Source organism: Gymnodraco acuticeps, unplaced genomic scaffold (genome assembly GCF_902827175.1).
Source record: "Gymnodraco acuticeps unplaced genomic scaffold, fGymAcu1.1, whole genome shotgun sequence".
NCBI classification, from domain to species: domain Eukaryota; kingdom Metazoa; phylum Chordata; class Actinopteri; order Perciformes; family Bathydraconidae; genus Gymnodraco; species Gymnodraco acuticeps.
In genome coordinates this window covers 688,008-705,677 of record NW_022989742.1, presented here as the reverse complement: position 1 = coordinate 705,677, position 17,670 = coordinate 688,008, and the positions used below count along the sequence as shown (strand labels likewise).

The 17,670-nt window shown below is 40.8% G+C and overlaps 1 protein-coding gene across 3 annotated transcripts; it reads right to left on the bottom strand.

The window, feature by feature from the left end:
* Nucleotides 1-2,210: 2,210 nt before the first annotated feature.
* lclat1 (lysocardiolipin acyltransferase 1) lies at nt 2,211-13,738 on the bottom strand. Of its 3 annotated transcripts, none has more exons than XM_034223658.1 (6): nt 13,382-13,738; nt 8,243-8,410; nt 7,631-7,829; nt 6,802-6,948; nt 5,383-5,499; nt 2,211-4,527 (listed from the first exon to the last, which is right to left on the bottom strand). In XM_034223658.1, exons 2-6 carry the CDS (start codon nt 8,408-8,410, stop codon nt 4,001-4,003), a joined length of 1,158 nt encoding a protein of 385 aa, XP_034079549.1. In that variant the 5' UTR covers nt 13,382-13,738; the 3' UTR covers nt 2,211-4,000. The 3 variants fall into 3 exon arrangements, with proteins under 3 accessions (XP_034079549.1, XP_034080317.1, XP_034081026.1); XM_034224426.1 differs by having other exon boundaries at nt 13,670-13,729; XM_034225135.1 differs by lacking the exon at nt 13,382-13,738 and having other exon boundaries at nt 7,631-7,978.
* Between the last annotated feature and the right edge of the window lie 3,932 nt (nt 13,739-17,670).

Sequence of the window (17,670 nt, the reverse complement as noted above, 5' to 3'; positions counted from 1 at the left end):
TGTGTCTTTGCTTGTTTCGTAGTTTATAACATATTTTTATTAAAAAGAATAGACTGAGATCATTATCAATGTTTGTGAATACCCATTTTTTCAGGTCATTTGAACACCTTGTTATAATGAGTATCTACTACACATGTTGTATTCCTTTCTCTTAATTTGTACCTCTTCCTCCAGATGTTTGTATTTTTTGTATCAAAATGTGGCTTGAACCTGGTTCCCAAGATACATGTGGACATAAGCACACCTGATTCTTTTAGAATATTGTCATGTGCAGGTCCATAAAGGGATGTTTAGACCTCTAGGTGGCAGCAGGACACTGAGAGACAGGCTGATCTCTGAAGAGCTTATCCCTTGGATGCATGATGCTGACTCCCTTGCCTGCTCTGACGTTAGCAGGGTCTGTAGAGCTTCACTGCAGTCTGGAAATACATATCAGGGAAATTACTTAATGGAGCAGAAATGTATTATGGGTGATGTTCAGTTGAATCAGTGCCTAGGCTAATACAGGTAAACATTGAATGAGTTGTTCCGAAAAAGCAAACATTTGTGACGAAAATATACTTCATCCAAACTTTAAATTCAATTTTTCCAACTTATGCAGAACTGTGAATCATCCTAGTTGAAGAGATTTGACTGCATTGGGTTTAAAAATAGGCCGTGACGATTCTCTCCTAATCCACCCACCAATATTGCTGCGCTGCCGTGGAGTTATTTATAGCTGCGATCATGTTGGAAGGCTTCTTTGTTGGAGTGTCTGTGTCACAGCGGTGGATTCAACAACAGGTCTGCAGTCACTCCTGGAGACACCTCAGAGTGAGCACGCAGCTAAGACACATATTAATTATGTTCCTGGACACACTGTTCTGGTCACAGCTATTTCTGCACCCACCGCAGAATAGTTTTTTCTTTCTTTGACGTATCTGGAGCATTAGTGGATAGAGAAGATTGGTGTTTTTATGACCATATCTAGAGCCCTTTGAAAGCCTGACATGACCAGAGGCTCCCGATTGTCCTGCTTTACAAATGACAATTCATAGTAGTCTTTGACTTTGTCCCTGTTTAACCTCTGGATTATCGGCTCTCTTTATTGAAAAAGCCATCAGGCCAACGAAGATAATTACACCGCCTTGTTGATCCTATTAGTCTGCATGCAATTGGATGGCCGTGGCACAGATCTAGCTGTGACAGTCCTCACGTGTGTTCACAGCTAGATCTGTTTTTCCATGACCCTTTAGACACTTCCTCAGTGTGCTTGGGCAGAGTGTTGATCCACTAAAGTCTTTAACCATAAGCTAATTCTCTGTACCAATGAGATGCTGTATTTTAAGACACACAAGTGTCGCATACAGGATAATGGGTACCTCATACATTTTCCTTCCACCCACTGTCAAACCCATCAGAGCAAAACATTTGAAGTTATATCAGATGCAGAAGATGATTTGGAGTAGAGGGGGGAGGGGGGGGGGACCATAAAAAGCACCAGGAGCATAATTACAACCTCAATTGGCCCGTGATTCATGGTCCTCGGACAGCTATTTATCCCCAACTTTTGTCTTTGATTGCCTGCCCCCCCCCACAACCAGGAGTGCAGAGATATAGACTATAGAAATAAACTTCTATCATTCTGCCACTCTCTTTACAGACACACAAAAGAGTGACATCATTCTGTCAGCAGGAGAAAATAGCATACTTTCCATTGACATCACTCCACATCCCGTTGCTAGGAGACAGGGGAGTCAACACTGGTTGCTATGGCGACATGCATTTCACCTTCAGAGCTCCTGACCTTTTTGGTTGTCTATTGCAGACTGTGAATGTGTGTGTGTGGACTGTGGCCCCAGCGTTGTGTAACATGAGCATTCAAGGTCTTGTTGACTCATTCACTGCAGTGTAGTGATTGTTATAGTACATTCTAGATTAAAGGACTGCCCAGACAATAAGATGCTCTGCAGCGGCTACACATCTGAGAGTAATGGAGGTGTTCTGCATGAGACAAGTGATGAGTAAATGAGAAAAACCCATTGTCGTAATTTCTACGTAATGTAATAGCTATGATGTCAGCCACCTTTTAAAGTGACGTTACTGTCAATCAAATGATGGGCAATTACGGCATTAATCAAAAGATCAAATCAGTGTAAAAGCAGTATTAAAGTCAGTATAATCAACATTTTCTACGTTGACAAGCGTAAGAAAAAGACTGGAAACGTGAATGAATTTATACAGTATATTTATTTAGATATACATTTCCTCCTGTAAGAGACGGACTCTTGTTTACCTGAGGACAGTGACTGAAGAGGTCCAGCATCAGCGAGTGATTGTAAAATGAGCTACAGAAAAACAGCACAAGTGAAAGAGTTATACATGGAGAATCTGGCTGGTTCAGAGCTCAGGAAACGGATGTAGTACCATGTTTGGTAAACTACTACATGCTGATGGTAAAATTGTTAACACAGCTGGATCACAGTGACTGGAAACAGCCTCTTTACACTTAAACTACAGGAGCTTCAGATTTATATAAACAAAACAAAATCAGGGTTGAAGTGGTCATCTCGATCACACACACGGCACAGTTACAGAAAGTGCTAGATAGTCTAAGACAAAAGTTTCCAGACTCATAGAATTGAAATGGTTTTGAGTGGCAAGGAGAGTCAGTGGCTAAAAGTGTGGTTCAAGCTCCGCTTCAATCTTGTTATAATTTCAGTCCTTTTTTGGCACAATCGGAGCAGCTTTCTCAGCTGTCATTTGCTAATTGAGTTTAGCAAGCGCATCAATGCCAGTCCTCCGGAGAGGGCCACGGGCAGAGGTGGGCATTACAGGGCTTTTTTGGATTAGGTTGAGTTTGTGGCCAGTTTTCCACTCCAAGTCTGGTCTTCTATGCCACCCCGGTACATCGAGGGGTAATGTTGTCCCAACAGGACATTCTTCCACCCCGGCCCCCCCACCCACATCCTGCCTCTAAAAGGCATCCCTTCATTCCCAGAAAGGGCACAAAGCTCATCTTCTTCTACAGATATAAGATCTCAAATCTCTGATCTTATCGAGTAGATGATCACAAGTGTCACCTCTGCGTTGCTCTGGGTAACCTTTCCAGCTGTGGATGAGGTTTCCCTCTCCTAACAAGACTTTCTGTTTGGTTTCTTGATAAAAATCACATCTGCTTCTCCCACATTTGGCTTTTATGTGCAAAAGCTACTTGAGCAAACACACAGAATAACATCGTTTATGTTTCAAAACCTGTACAGTAATTATAAGCATCATCACACAAGTCATCTCTGAGGACTAACTGAAATTCTTTCCCCAGTTTGTATAAAAGGGTAATTATACCCAATAAAGGTAAACAATGGTACACATATATACCTGTATATTCCCAAGTAATTCTCTGGGAATTAACTCCTTATCTTTCCCTGTTCGAGACGTCTAATCAAAACTAATTAATTGAACTAGTCCCATCAGTCTAATCCAGCCGACAGTGCTGATTTAAATATTGGTTGGAGTCAAGTCATCATATGTACAGGAGGTCTGTACTATGGCTCTGCTCCATCATTTATGACACGGATATAAAACCAAAGGGCAACAAAAAAATACATTAAAACAAGTTCCAAAGACATGGCAATAGTATGACAAATACTGACAGCATTGTTTCATGACACATGACCATACTGAGTTTCTGAACAAACGACTAAAATAAACATCCAACAAGGTCAACTGATAAAATGCACAAACAGCAAGCCAAGTAACAGGGAGGGACATAGAAAGGGCAAGTGGTGCAATAGGTGTGATGAATTCCTCAAATCCACATACACAGATACATTTAAATAACATTCCCCTTTCTTCTACAGCAGAAAGGTACGCTCTCTCGACTGAAGCCATGCAAACGGCAGGAACTGAACTCATGACTTCCCTTCTAAGGCATGGAGCATTGGGTCCCTAAAAAAGGATCCTCTTGCCCTCAGAGCGGGGTGGAAACATCTCATCGTCCAGTCAACACCGTCTTCCATCCTCACTGCATCTTCGCATCCAGCACCTTACTCTTCTCCCCCTTGTTGGCAGCCGTGGACTTCCAGTATTGATGGCAGGCTAACTCCAGCAGCTCCACGCCGCCAATCAGCTTCTGCTGGGCCATGAATACTCCCACTATAACCAGGAAGTAGAGCCTGAATGGGGCCCAGAGCCACAGGCCAGTGAAGCAGAAAGCGATGAAGCTGGTCCAGTACAGCAGTGAGGCGGCTTTGATCAGAGACACCCGCAGCTCAGACTTACAGGGTGGGACACGGGCGACGCCTTCCCTATCGAAGCCCCGGGGCTGGGCGGAGTAGAAGTCTCGCAGGCGGATCTCCTTCTCGGCCCAGCGATCCCGACACCAAGACTCCAGGTCGGACGAGGCGGTGGGCAGGGAGGCCACTGGGTAGCGGCGGACGTGGAAGTGGATCTCGCGGGGGAAAAGGCCCAGGATGAGGTGGCGTTCTGTCTGAGGGATGTTCTTGGGGTACGCCACTGTAATATCATGGACGGCATCCAGGTTGCCCCCTAGGAAAAGGGACGGTTTAAAATGATCAAAGGGCACAACAAAGAGAACAAGGCATTGAACTAGACTGAAAGTTATGTATAACGCTCTATTGTCAACACTCCAAACTAATTGTATGGTACGCAGTTTATAACGGGACACTGCAAGGAGACTTAAATGTATCCATTTTCCACTTCCACACTTGTTATTGGAATCCTTTTATGCACTTGTCAAAATCCCAGCTCTGAGCTTCATTACGCATGTAGCTCTAATTATCCAGAGGCTTAGAGCTTCATCCCATCTCTGCCTTCAAAACGACCATGAGCTTTATACCACTGTCATTGATCCGCAGTGCCCTTACTATACCAATATAGAGCTGAATGAAATCTCAGCGGACAGGACGACACCTGCCAGCGCCGGCTCCTGTACAGCTCATCTCTCATGAGGTAAAAATAGAGCTGAGAGGGGCACGGTGGACTTGGGACAAAGACATGTTAGCGTGGGGTGCAGAGAGAGGGAGAGCAGAATTAGCTAAGTCTAATGACATCACATTGATTCACAACACCTGCTTGGAGAGTTAGTGCCGTGCTCAGCACCCAGGGCAGCTGGGGATGAGACGGCAGCGCCAGAGGTGGTATTTAAACCCTGGAGCAGTGCCAGAAACTAGCTCATAGGGAAACATGAGAATCTTTGGGGTGTTGTAATGGCTGACAGTAGGATGAAGCTTCAGTCTGAGACGCTGTAGAATAACAGGAAGGATCCCACTCATACAAATGGCATCAGTGGATTAACTGGATGTCATTTCCCCTGGTTTTGCTGATACTGTATTTCCAAGATGTTGCCATTTGACCGCCGATTAACAAGAAATCCTATCTTACCTTTTCGTAGTCTGTCCACAATGAAGGTGAATCCAGTGCTGCGAGGATGCAACACATACTCAAATTTCGGGAGCTTGTGCTGGACAGCAAACGCATCACTCTTTGCTCTTGTATTTTCTGCAAGACAGACAGATACACATTAGACCTCTGGACATTTCAAAAACCATATTATGTTGGTTAACGAGAGAGACATTTGGTATTATTGTTTACTTATCAAAAGGCACAACTTAAAGAAAAGTTTATGTTTATTAAGCTGATCAAGTTATTCTATTTGCTGATAGCAGTACTATTATTGCATACATATTAGTAACATCCAATGAAGGTTATCCAAGGTTAATTGATGGACTCTTAACAAGCCAGCAGTATTATGCGTCTATTTGGATTTACTTTAACTTTCCCTTTATTTTAATTTGTTATAAAGCAAATATCACTAAATGTACATGAACTGTGATCAAAATGGAACTTTGTTGACATGTGACACAAAAGCAAAAACAGTATGCTATCAAAACTATGTGGCAGTCAGACAATCTTAAGGTTGATTACGCTATGAAACAATCCATGAAATACACCTACCAGTGGCAAACGCTGACACATTTTTAAAAACCGAGGGGGACATAAACACAGGAAAGATGATTGTTTATTAACCAAACATTCCTCAGGAACTTGTTGCAGGAACACATCAACTATATCACGACTCATTAGTCAAATGATGTAACAAGTACAGTAGCTGCTTCCTGTAGGACAAAGGGTCTATAGACAGAACTCTATGAGGTTTTCCAAGGACTAGTCATTTACAATCTTTAACTCAATTCACACTAGCTTTAAAAGGTTCAAAAGGGGTCATGGTAATATTTAGAGGGGCTTAAGTGCACTCTGGACCGGATCCAGTATGTGCAGGTCTCTAAAGAACAGGACAACTTTTGCATTGGTCGTCAGAACATGCTGTATTCACCGCCCCAACCACGAGGTGTAAGAGGCTTCGATGCAGACGTGTGTGCAAAGGTGCAAATGCAACACCAAAACGATATTTAAAGGCCTAAATCTTCTTGCCAATTATGATGTAACTTAATTGGACCCCTCATGACATCATGATGCGTAGAGAGAAGTTAAGCTTCCCTCAGTAAAGCTACTCGGGACTTTGATTGGATTAGTTCTGGTTTGAAAGGGCTTTAGTCACTGGTGTCGCTGTTGCTTGGATTGAAACATCAGAGCATTCCTGCAGAAATGTCTGCGTGGGGTGTGTGTCTCGGGGATTTTGCCGCGACTTATCACTTGGAAATTGTATTTGCATAATAGTGTCGGTGTAGGGTCACACTGCGAGCTGTAAACTGGTTGAGGGTACATATTGTGAGAAAGGCTATTGTAAATATGGCTAAGTTGTCCCACGAATGAATGGAGTGATGCTTGTTTATCTCTCACCAGTGAGGTCTGTGCCCTCGGGGAACAGGAGCAGCTGCAGGGGCTCTTTGATGTCACAGAAGTAGTCTAGCATGTTCCCCATGTGCTTCTTGTCATTCTCCCACCGACGCTGAATAAAGACGAAGCATGCTACCTGCATGGCCCAGCCTGGAAAATACAAACAGTCTTTACAGGTGTAATTGCTTAACTGATCTGGACTTTCAAGGCAGGCATAGTCTTTGTTTCCCAGGAAAAGCGTTTGACATTGGGTCATCTTTTATATAGTATTTATGATCTCTAACATACTCCCTCTTGATATGTATATGTATATGTATCTTGTTTGTCATACCAGCATCTACTCAGAAGAAAAAAGTTTTTTTAATTTGGTTATATTAACTATTCTCAGGCGCCCGTTAATAAGCTTTTTGCTTAAACTAATAAGAGTCTAAAACAGAAGAAACTGTTATGGAATCAGAATCCCTTTATTAGTCCCACGGAGGGGACATTTGCGTAGTTACAGCAGGAAAAAGAGCCACAGACAGCTTAGTGTTACATATGTTAAATATGTGACATGCATTAAAAAAATAAAATAAAGTACTAAGTTATGATATAATAAAAAAAGAGGTATTGATTCAATTTCCTTTTTTTCATACCCTTCTACTGCCCTACATTTGCAATATATTGTTCCTCATTTAGATTTAGATTCAACTTGCTATTAAAAGTAAACTGCTTTGCAATGATGTAATGACATTTATGCAGAAGAGCTTTGCAAACCATATATTATATAATGGTATGAATAGGAGTTTAAGTCTGTGTTCAGTAAAGAGAAAAGCACACAACGTATACCCACCAAAGCCAGGCACAGCCTTCAGGGCCGCCTTGAGGCAGATCTTCTCCAGACGAAGGTAGCTGTACCTGAGCAGACAACACCAGAGGAACATCCAGTCCAGGCGGGTGCGGTGGTTCATGATGATCACACTTCGCTCACTCGGAATGAAGCCATCTCCCGTAATCACCACCTTCACCCCAAACACCAGCTCCAGCAACGACTACAGAGGGGAGAGATGCCGGGATGGAGGAGGGATAAGGAGGAAGAACAAGAGGGAAGAAATGAAAAGGGATAGGGAGGAAACATATGGAGAGGTAGATGATCACAAGAATGATCATTGGAAAAAGATGTAAAAGGAGAGAGGAGGGACTGGGAAGAGGAAAGATACATTTAGGAGGGACAAGTATGAGAAGAAAATGAATAAATAATGTTGCATGGGGTCGCTGTAAACAAGATTTGCTTAATTGTCCTAAAAGGAAACCTAAATACATGAACTTTACTTCTGATAAATAGGGCAGGCATAAATAAGGCAGATATGACGTAGATGATGGTGACCATGTTAGACACGGGCCACTTAAGACCATCTGGCATGAGCATTGGCATGCTAAGTAGAAGCTAAGCTGGTGAACACACCACAGGCAGCGTCAGCCAGGTAGCGACGAGGCGATCCGTGATCCAGCGGTACCAGGCAGGAGAGAGCAGCATGAGGGGCAGAACTGGAGCCAGCATGAAGACACTTCCAAAGATGCTCCCCAAAAACAGGGTGATCACAAAGTACAGGCCCCGCACTGACACAGCCATCTGCAGAGAGATGAGGGAGACAAGATGAATCATTCAAAACAAATTAAAGCAGATCAAACGTGAGCTGTTGTTTATGTATTGAAAAACAAAGATGATGACTTTATGAGATGTTTTCCTGACTTGGATGTCCACTATGGAAAGTGGCTTGGGTGGAGCAACTGTAACATGAAACAAATGGGATTATCGAGAGTCGCATCAATTGCAAGGACTGCTGTTCTGCTGACATATTTTCAGTGGAAAAACCAGGGCAGACATTCCAAGTGTGGAATGTAAATAGGGGAACCTTTTCTGACTGTGGGTAACACATTGTGGACGCATGGTCACTAAGTGTGGCTGTGGCTTCAAAATGATTCAGTCTGTCGAGCATAAACAGTGGTTGAAATATTGTTAAAGCCATCAATAACTTGTGTAACCACCATACACAAATATATTCAATTAAATATACTGGGGCAGAGTATTTGATCCAAATTATTCAATCCCAACTGATATTTAAGATAACATGTTGCCGTTATAACTAGTTGTAATGTAAATTAAAAAGCGATTTTGCTACACCTTCATCATTTCCCAAAATAATGTAATCCAAAAAAGTGCACCTGAAGCTATGACAGCTACCTTTGACTGCAATCGCCTCTGATATTAGGAGTGGAACTAATGGATAAAGTTACATAAACGATAAACACAATATGAAGGTACATTGAACTGATAAGCTTGCGTTGTTAAAGATGTGATAATGTAATTACATCCTTGGTTTAATAAGTATAATTAAGATTCATTATAAACCTGTAAACTAATGATCATTCACACATGTGAAGGCAGTCCACGGCATTAAACACACTGACCTACAAACTTCATAAGATAAGGCTCAAGATGAACGTAAATGCAAACCATTTAAGTAGTAGATTGAAAAAGTATGGTTGAGCATGTTCCGAGCGGTAGCTGCAACATGGCAGGAATAGAGTCATTAGATCCCTGAGGAAAGTGAACTGAGCCCGTAATCCTTCGGAAATTCAAAACCAAGTAACAGGACCTTCAATTGTCCATGACATATCAGATGAGTTTAAAGGGGCTCATCTGGACATGCCATGAGGATCGCCTGTCATTTCAATGACATCAGTGGTGACCACTTCAGCCTCAACGGTCGGTCACGTTACACTATTGTCCTTACGTAAGAAACACACAGGTGTTTTCACTTGGTTAGCCTGATTAGACCTCCTCTCCGAACTGTGTGCTCGACCTGAATCTCCCACTCTCTCCTGTTCATGTTGGTGCACCTATACAACAAGGTCGTGGATTATCTTTTGTTCCTAGTTTGGCTCCACCAAAATTAAGTAGGACAATTCAAAATGACCTATTTTGATGTGCAGGGCCTTTAACAAATATCCAAACAACCATCAAGCAAAGTCAACTAAAAAAACACAAACAGACCAATTTATTTCCATTTATTCAAACAAAAACTGTCAAATACGAGGCAAGTTAAGGATAGGCAATCTCTCGATAAAAAACTAGTCCAGAAGTGTTTTAATGTGCTGCTACATGCTGGGATACCTTTGATAAAAGGCTATGTAGATACACTTGATTTAACGCTGTCTTTTCAATGTTTTATCTGAATGTGCAACTTTATAAATAAGCAGGACATAGGATAACCTAAACCAACAAGTTTACATCATCTTCATCAGAACACTGCAATTATAATCACGTCCCCTGAGATAAAGGTTCAAAGGGGAAATACAGGGAGTCCTCATTTGATTGGCCCCTGACCTTGCTGACGCAGCGAGTCTTAGCTGATGCCACAGGGAGCAATTTCATCCAGCGGGTGTTTTCTTCTCTTTGAACTGTGGTTCACACATAACACCTTAATTACTGCTATGATTGCAACAGCCTTTATTCAGACTACCTGCCCCAATACTCCCATCATCTCGCCCTCGTTGACACCCTCTGCGGCACCATGATGCAGCAAGTCTCAAACAGAAGTGGCTGAAGGTGCATTTCAAAGATGCAAGTCATTCATTATGCTGGCAATAAGGGTTTAACGGTTACCTGTTTTAACAACGGAAAATCTGAGGCACAAGGTGAGAAAACATGCTTGCTCAGCACAATTATGCTGTGTCCCAACGCACACACATCAAGAACACCCTTGGGTGGCAACCGGAACAAGCAAAAGATCCCACAGTAGAAGGCATGACACACTGGGAAATGATGTGAGAATTGAATGGAATTATGGGTATATAAGTGTTGAATAAACATGTTTTTCTTCTACTGGGAGCGGACACCTGGGACATTTCATTATTTATATCACGCATCCATGGAAACACTTTTGTTTTCATACAAAGCAAGGACTACTTTTGGAATGATTTAGTACCATCCATTTGGGTTGGTTTAACATTGTATTTAATCAAGATAACAGTGATTCTGAAAGCACTTCCCCAAACACAGCACCACACGCAATGCAAAGCATACTCCTTCACATAGTCCAAGTCTAAATTCTCTGGCAATCATTTTTGCATTCCTTACTTTAAGCCAGGACCAGACATCCCGACAGAGAAAAGCTGAGTGAAGAGGTCAAGCATGTCTGGGCTAAACAATGAGCTTAAGTGTGGTGTGTGTGTGTGTGTGTGTGTGTGTGTGTGTGTGTGTGTGTGTGTGTGTGTGTGTGTGTGTGTGTGTGTGTGTGTGTTAAGAGACAGAGAGGAAAAGAAAGAGCCGGGAAGACCGCAATAGATAATGCTGTAAAATTAAATTGCAAATAGATTTAAGGGCAGGTCTACTTTACAAACTAGAAGGCACTTAGAGAAAAAAACATCTCTCACATGAAGTGAAACCCAAAAACACTGTTTCTAATCTTCAACATAGATTACATTTATTGACATTGAAACTTGTACAGTTTAGAAACACCTTAAAATGTATCAGAAAGTCCAACATAACGTTTGGGTATGTTCTTGACATACAGACTTAATGGGGGGAAAAAAACATTAGTTGCATCAATAAAACCAGGGGTGTCAAACTCAAGGCCCGGGGGCCAAATCCGGCCCGCGACTTCATTTAATGTGGCCCGCAAGAGCTTGCAAAGAATATAATATGTTTATTATACGGTTACATGCCGCTTTACAGAGGCATGTTGCATGTCCCACAATGCATCTCGTTTTGTGACATGCGCACTGAAGAGACTTGCAATTATTTGCCCTAGACTTCAGCTTTGAAACGTAGTTAGTTATTACCCTATCCGATAATAATCCAATTCAGAGGCAATAATGTAATATAATACATTATTTTATATATATATATATTTGTATATAGTCTTAAAGTTACAACCAGCCCTGTGAGTGCAACCATAATGCTAATGTGGCCCGTGATGAAATTGAGTTTGACACCCCTGAATAAAACAATTGATCAATACCAAACATGGCCTATTAACCTCACTCAATCTACATCCATCAATTTTATCAAGAGCAGCCAAACTCTTTCATTGTATCGATAAAAAGGGAAGCCGTAATTGATAAATAGATAAATTATAGAGGACTTGACAGGATGAGTTAATTGTTTACATGGTTATGTCTTTAAGTGTCCCACCACCCATATTTCACCACTTCAATGCAGCCCCGCAGGAAGGCAACAGGCGGGGAAACAAATGTAATCTAGATTCTGCGATTTTTATTAATTAAGAAACGTGTTTAAATGGTCTTGAATTACATTTGTCTGAACTGGTTGGGTCTGTTATCAGCTGTACAAAAAGCCTGTGGATTAGTTATGAGTTTGGGAGCAAAGTGCATGTCAGTGGCTTCCTTGTGAATTTCCCAATCTCTCCCAATAAATATGTATTCAATAACGCTGGGTATTTTCTGACATTAAATCAACCAGCATTGAGAAACATGGTCTACCCAGGCCCGAACCAATGTACTCAAATCACGACAGACAAGGCGAATATTATCTAATTTGCACACATTTTCCATAATCCCAGTTTGGGATTAAAGAAAAAGCAAGGACTTTGACCGGACAGACAACACTGGCCGGTCAACGTTTAACATTTACGAAAAGTAGTTACACTAACAGACCCTATACATGGTTTGCAATGTTGTCTGTTAATAATCATCCCTTCGGTTAGCATTTCGCTTTGTAAATAATTACTCAACTCTAGCCTTGCTTGCAAATAAGAGACACACCATAAGAAATAATGGTGAGATGTTTTCACAATAGATTGATGCTGCAAATGCAATTTGATTATGTCTTCTTAAAAAGGTAAAGACTGGCTGCTTTTGCTTTACTCCATACTTTTCAAATATTTAAATATATTTTTTGTTTTTCTCTGAAATGTGTACTTTTATCAGAATCAGAAACAGTAGGAAACTATAATACCATTAAAAATACAGCAATATCTCAATAGAATATAGATGAAATATGGATATACCTGTCAAAATATAATAAAATAAACATGTGCAGTTTTGGTATGACAAGAAATAAGTTTACGAGAGCTTTTTGGGTAATCGAAGCACTGACCCTCAGGTTGCTAGACATCTCTCTTGAACTAAAGCCACCATCCTTAATACTGTATATTTTCCTAATCGTACTTAAATACTTTTACTTAAGTGCCATTATCGATGCAATACTTTTACTTGAATTGAGTATTTTTACAGTGTGTTTGGAGCGTCCGAGGTGGCAACATATACCGTAAAATCCACTGCTTACAGTACTTTTACTCAAGTAAAGAATCTGAATACTTTCCCCACCACTGGTTAAAACGTTAGCGTATACTTTGGAAACTGTGAGAAAGCTACCTGCTGTCATTGCAGGTTATCTTCGGACTTATGTTCCTCTCGAAACAAGGCTGACACAAACAACATGAATGCCAGTTAATCATGCAACATCTCACATTAAACAGAAGCTAGCCTATTAGCCGACGTTATCCTGCTTATTTGAACAGGGCGGGCTAACTACGGTTAAACATATCTGCATATTGTCGCATGACAACATACCCACCTTTCTTGTTTCTCCTCAGGGGTCAAATATCTTTGCGGTTTAGGTGAGGTTGTTTTGTTAGCTCCGATAAGTCCAAGCACTTGGTTGCGACATAGCAACTTGGCAAGCCAGCTAGCAGCCTGCTAACGTTAGCACACTAGCTAAGCTGTTCAACAACTGCGTTACTAAGCTACCACTCAAAGCTAACGGTTATTGAAACTGTTCCACGGACCGTTTCCCAGCAAATTGTTTTATTTTTGTAGTTATTAGCCCACGACTATTTTTGCTTTGTTTGAGTGCCTTACTTACTATGACTGCAGCAAAAGTGTAGCCGCCTTACCAATATGCTAACACGACCTCTCAACTTGTTACCTCTCACCTGTCATTCCGCACAGCCATCAACAGGGGTCGCTGTTTTTGCCTGCTACATTATTCCAGGAGGTGAGAGTAAACCGCAGGCACAGCTTCAAGAACAACATTGAGGTGAAGTAGATTTCACATGTTGATAGTGGCAATGGTTGACGTTTATGTTATATTTTAGGCAGCAGGAAACTACCTGCAATAATAAAGTATTTGCAGGAGGTGCAAAGGGAGAGAGGTAGATACTATAGGATGAAAACTAAAGGCTCCATGCATGCACTCCTAATGCAAGTGCCAGGTGTAGGAATTTAAAACCTTACCAACGTTAAAGTAGCCTATTTTCAAGCGTCAAAGTTGCTCATTGTGCAGCACTGTGGCTCCTGTATGTGTTGTGTTATTAAAAAACACATTATTATACGTATGTGCTTCTTATGGTATTAATATCTGAGCAGTATTTTAATGGTGAGTCCAGCAGAGGGGAAGCTAGCTTCTTAATATTGTTTGATAAAGTTATCTGAAATGTTGCCTCACATACAAAAAAACCCCACTATTAAATACATTTATTGGAGTAAAAAGTACAATATTTCCATCTAAATGAAGTAGAGGCAGAATAATTGGGAGCATCAAATGTCTCAAAATGCAGTACTTTTAAATTAACATGTACAACCAGGTGAAGATAAAAACTCCTTTATCCAATTTAATAATCAAATTATATTTGTAATCAATTATACAGGCTAACAATAAACATGACAAGGCTACACTACACTTCATTACAACTTTTAAAGGTAAACACCCAGTATAGACTTCACATTGTTTCAACAGACTCTACTTAATAGCCTTATTCATTTTTGCAAGTTTAACCTTTGCAGTGACATTAATGTCTTTTAAGTGATGTATAACTGAAATGATCGGCCCCTGTAAAGTTAATTCCTGTTTCTACTTTTGTGCCAACTAATCCTCTATTCAGCGTTTAAGAGATTTGGCTCATGTTGCATTGTTCTAGATCCCTATTTGAATAATATTTCAGAACTAATTTAAATCTCAAGCATCGTATTGGTGATGTTCTTCATCACTGAGCCTCCCAACATTGCCTTTTAAAGTAGTATAAATCCTCGCATGTGTCATTTATTTCTTTTACCCACAGTTATGAGGTGTTCTACTGTTACAGATTACCTCAGCATTCAGTGATGTGTGTGCACAGATTGGTCAATGTGTCGTATCCGAGCATGCATGTTCTCTCATGTGTGTGTGGTGACGAACTGACAGACAGGGCAAAAGAGAGAGTGCACTTAGTCAAACTCAAGACTTTTCCATGACCTGCTCCCTATGGCATGCACTCTATCTGAGAGACTGAGTGAACTGTATAGCTTTCTCAGTATAAACTTCTCAAGGGTCAACGCATCACTTCAGAGGGAACGGAAAAAACGTTGCTTTGAAACAAGCTCTTTTTTCAGTTTAGTGCCAACTCACCTTCAAAAGAACAGCACGTCCACATGATTAAAGGCTGTTGTCCAAGATAATTTAGTAAAAGCAATTTGATCAGTTACTCTTAATCATATTCCCTTTGAGAATTCCAAATATCTAAACCCTCTGGTAAGAATCACAGTCATTTTGATCCATTAAAAACACGTACACTTAAGCTTTGTTTGCCGATAAAAACGACATGGGAGGTAAGCCAAGTTAAATGCAACAGATAAACTTAGAAACCATCTACATTAATGTATGTTAGACATGCCATTATACTTACATAAATTCATGTGGGAGAGAAAAAGTGACTTTTTTCAGGCATTGTGTTTTGGTTTATTTTCTATTGATAGCACTTTAACGAGGCTTTTTTGGAGAAAAAAAACATTCCTGCCTCTAATGACCTCTTGTGCTTTTGTGCTAGTTCAAAGAGCAGACATGGATGATTTAACTTAAGTCTTCTTCTCTTTCACTTCACTTCCCATTGACAGCATGTCTCCGCCTCACACCTGTAACATCACTGTAACCCAAGCTCTGCAACCTAATCTCTGCATGTTTATCTCCGTCTATATCCTGATCTTATACCCCGTCTCTCTTTCCTCCCTTTTTCCACTCTGGTCCCTAGGCAGTGAGGATTAGAGTGGAAGGGCCATGAGCTGTCTATTTATATCAACAACAGCCTATGGAAGAGCAGCAGACTGTGGTTTAGCACATTAACACACAGACCTACAGTATGGAGCAGATGCCAGCAGACTTGTATTGATCAAAGCTCTAAAATCTTGTCGATGAGTTGAACATGTACTTTACATCATCCTGTAAAACAGAGAATGGGTCCATGTGTGCTAAGAGTCATCCGTCCAAGCAGTTCATTATTTCTTCAAAGGCTGCTCTGTTGAGTATTGACTGTGCTTATTTCTGATTAATTAGGATTTTGTGGAGGATTTGTTTTGAATATCAGTCCCTACTTCGTGGTCCTCTGTGCTCGAGTGATGTATCACATGGCGCTGTGGGGTTTCCAAAGGTTGAAGGACAGAATGCAACACAATTAGTTAACTCCCTGATTTCTAGAAAACTTGTGCATTTGTTTTTTATAGTATTGTGAGCATCCAAGTGCTATGGTTGCATTCTGCCTTATCTCATCAAGTATTATCTAAGTTGGCAGTAAAGAGAGACAATCAGTCTCTACCATGTGATTTATCTATGTCACAGTCAGTGGTGGAAGTATTCCATAAAAATACTCTGTTACAAGCAAAATAACTGCAATTAAAATCCTGCTTAAGTAAAAGTACAAAAGTATGAGCATAGATATATACTTAGAGTAGACATTAAAAGTACTCATTATGCAGAATATCCTATTTCAAAATAATGTTTATTATATTATAAGATAGTATTGAGTGATGCTTTAATGTGTTTATCACTTTATTGTTGCAGTTGTTAAATGTGTGGCTAATAACTTATATACTTTGGATAGCTTAAGCTAAAGTTATCCAATAAATGGTACTGAAGTAAAGTATTTGTGTAAATGAATGTACTAGGTTAAAGTGTACCTGTGGTCTCAGTGCAGGTGTTCTTAATGCTCCACATCCTCATCATCCTTCGTTTTCCTTTCCTGACCCCTTCACCTTTTAATCCCCCCTTCTTGTTGTATGCCTCTCAGCGTATCTTATTCTAGCTCTTCCCTTGTTGACAGTGCCAGATATGTGTCTACGCATGGTGGGCCGTCTCCAGACAGGTTATAAATAACCCGCAGAGTTTTTGCTTCTTGTCCTGAGAGCTCTACTTTCTTCTCACACTTGAGGAACCATGGGAAAATAATCTTTCCCTTACGCACATGGCACTCATAATAACAGACACGGTTATACATAAAACCTCTGAGCACATGTGCCCCTTTGCAAGCTTTGCAAAATCTCATAGACACAGTTATGCATGCACACACAACCTTGGTGGCTTATGCAATAAGGTTGCAGCACTAAAATAGCAAGGTTATAGGAGAAGGGGTACTGTTTACAATGAAATGTTAACTTACATTACATAACCTGCACTGTGGGAATGCAGAGTACATTTCTACTGTCATGTAAGTATGGGAAACTTGCTGAAACAACAGAACGGGATGAAAGTCTGGGAGGGCGAAAAATAGAAAGAACAAGAAAACAAGTACATGAGGGTAAAGGATGTAAAATGAGGAGAGGGAGTGGAAAAAAGTGAATAGGATAAGTATTATTTTTCTCCACATGACAGATTGAAGAGGAAGGGGTTATGTTATGGCTTATGGGTACGTGGTGTGAGTTTATGTAGAGGAGTGACAGTGAAGCAGCGTTAATGTGGACTATAGTTGGGAGTCGGGGAGAATTCAGGGGTTGGCAGGTCAGACTCCGCTGACACACTGGGATCAGCGATGGGATTGTTTCCATTGGAAAGAATTCCAAGAATGAGCTAGAAGAGCTATCAGTGTCTACACTCAGAGGGCTTTGACAACAGTTTTAATA

Bases quoted from the DNA above. Each gene is read 5' to 3' on its own strand.
- lclat1 (XM_034223658.1), bottom strand. From the start codon at position 8,410: ATGGCTGTGTCAGTGCGGGGCCTGTACTTTGTGATCACCCTGTTTTTG. The intron at 5,500-6,801 runs GTGAGAGATAAA...TCTGTCTTGCAG, and splicing joins CGAGGGCACAGACCTCACTG to AAAATACAAGAGCAAAGAGT. The intron at 4,528-5,382 runs GTAAGATAGGAT...CCCTTTTCCTAG, and splicing joins TGTGGACAGACTACGAAAAG to GGGGCAACCTGGATGCCGTC.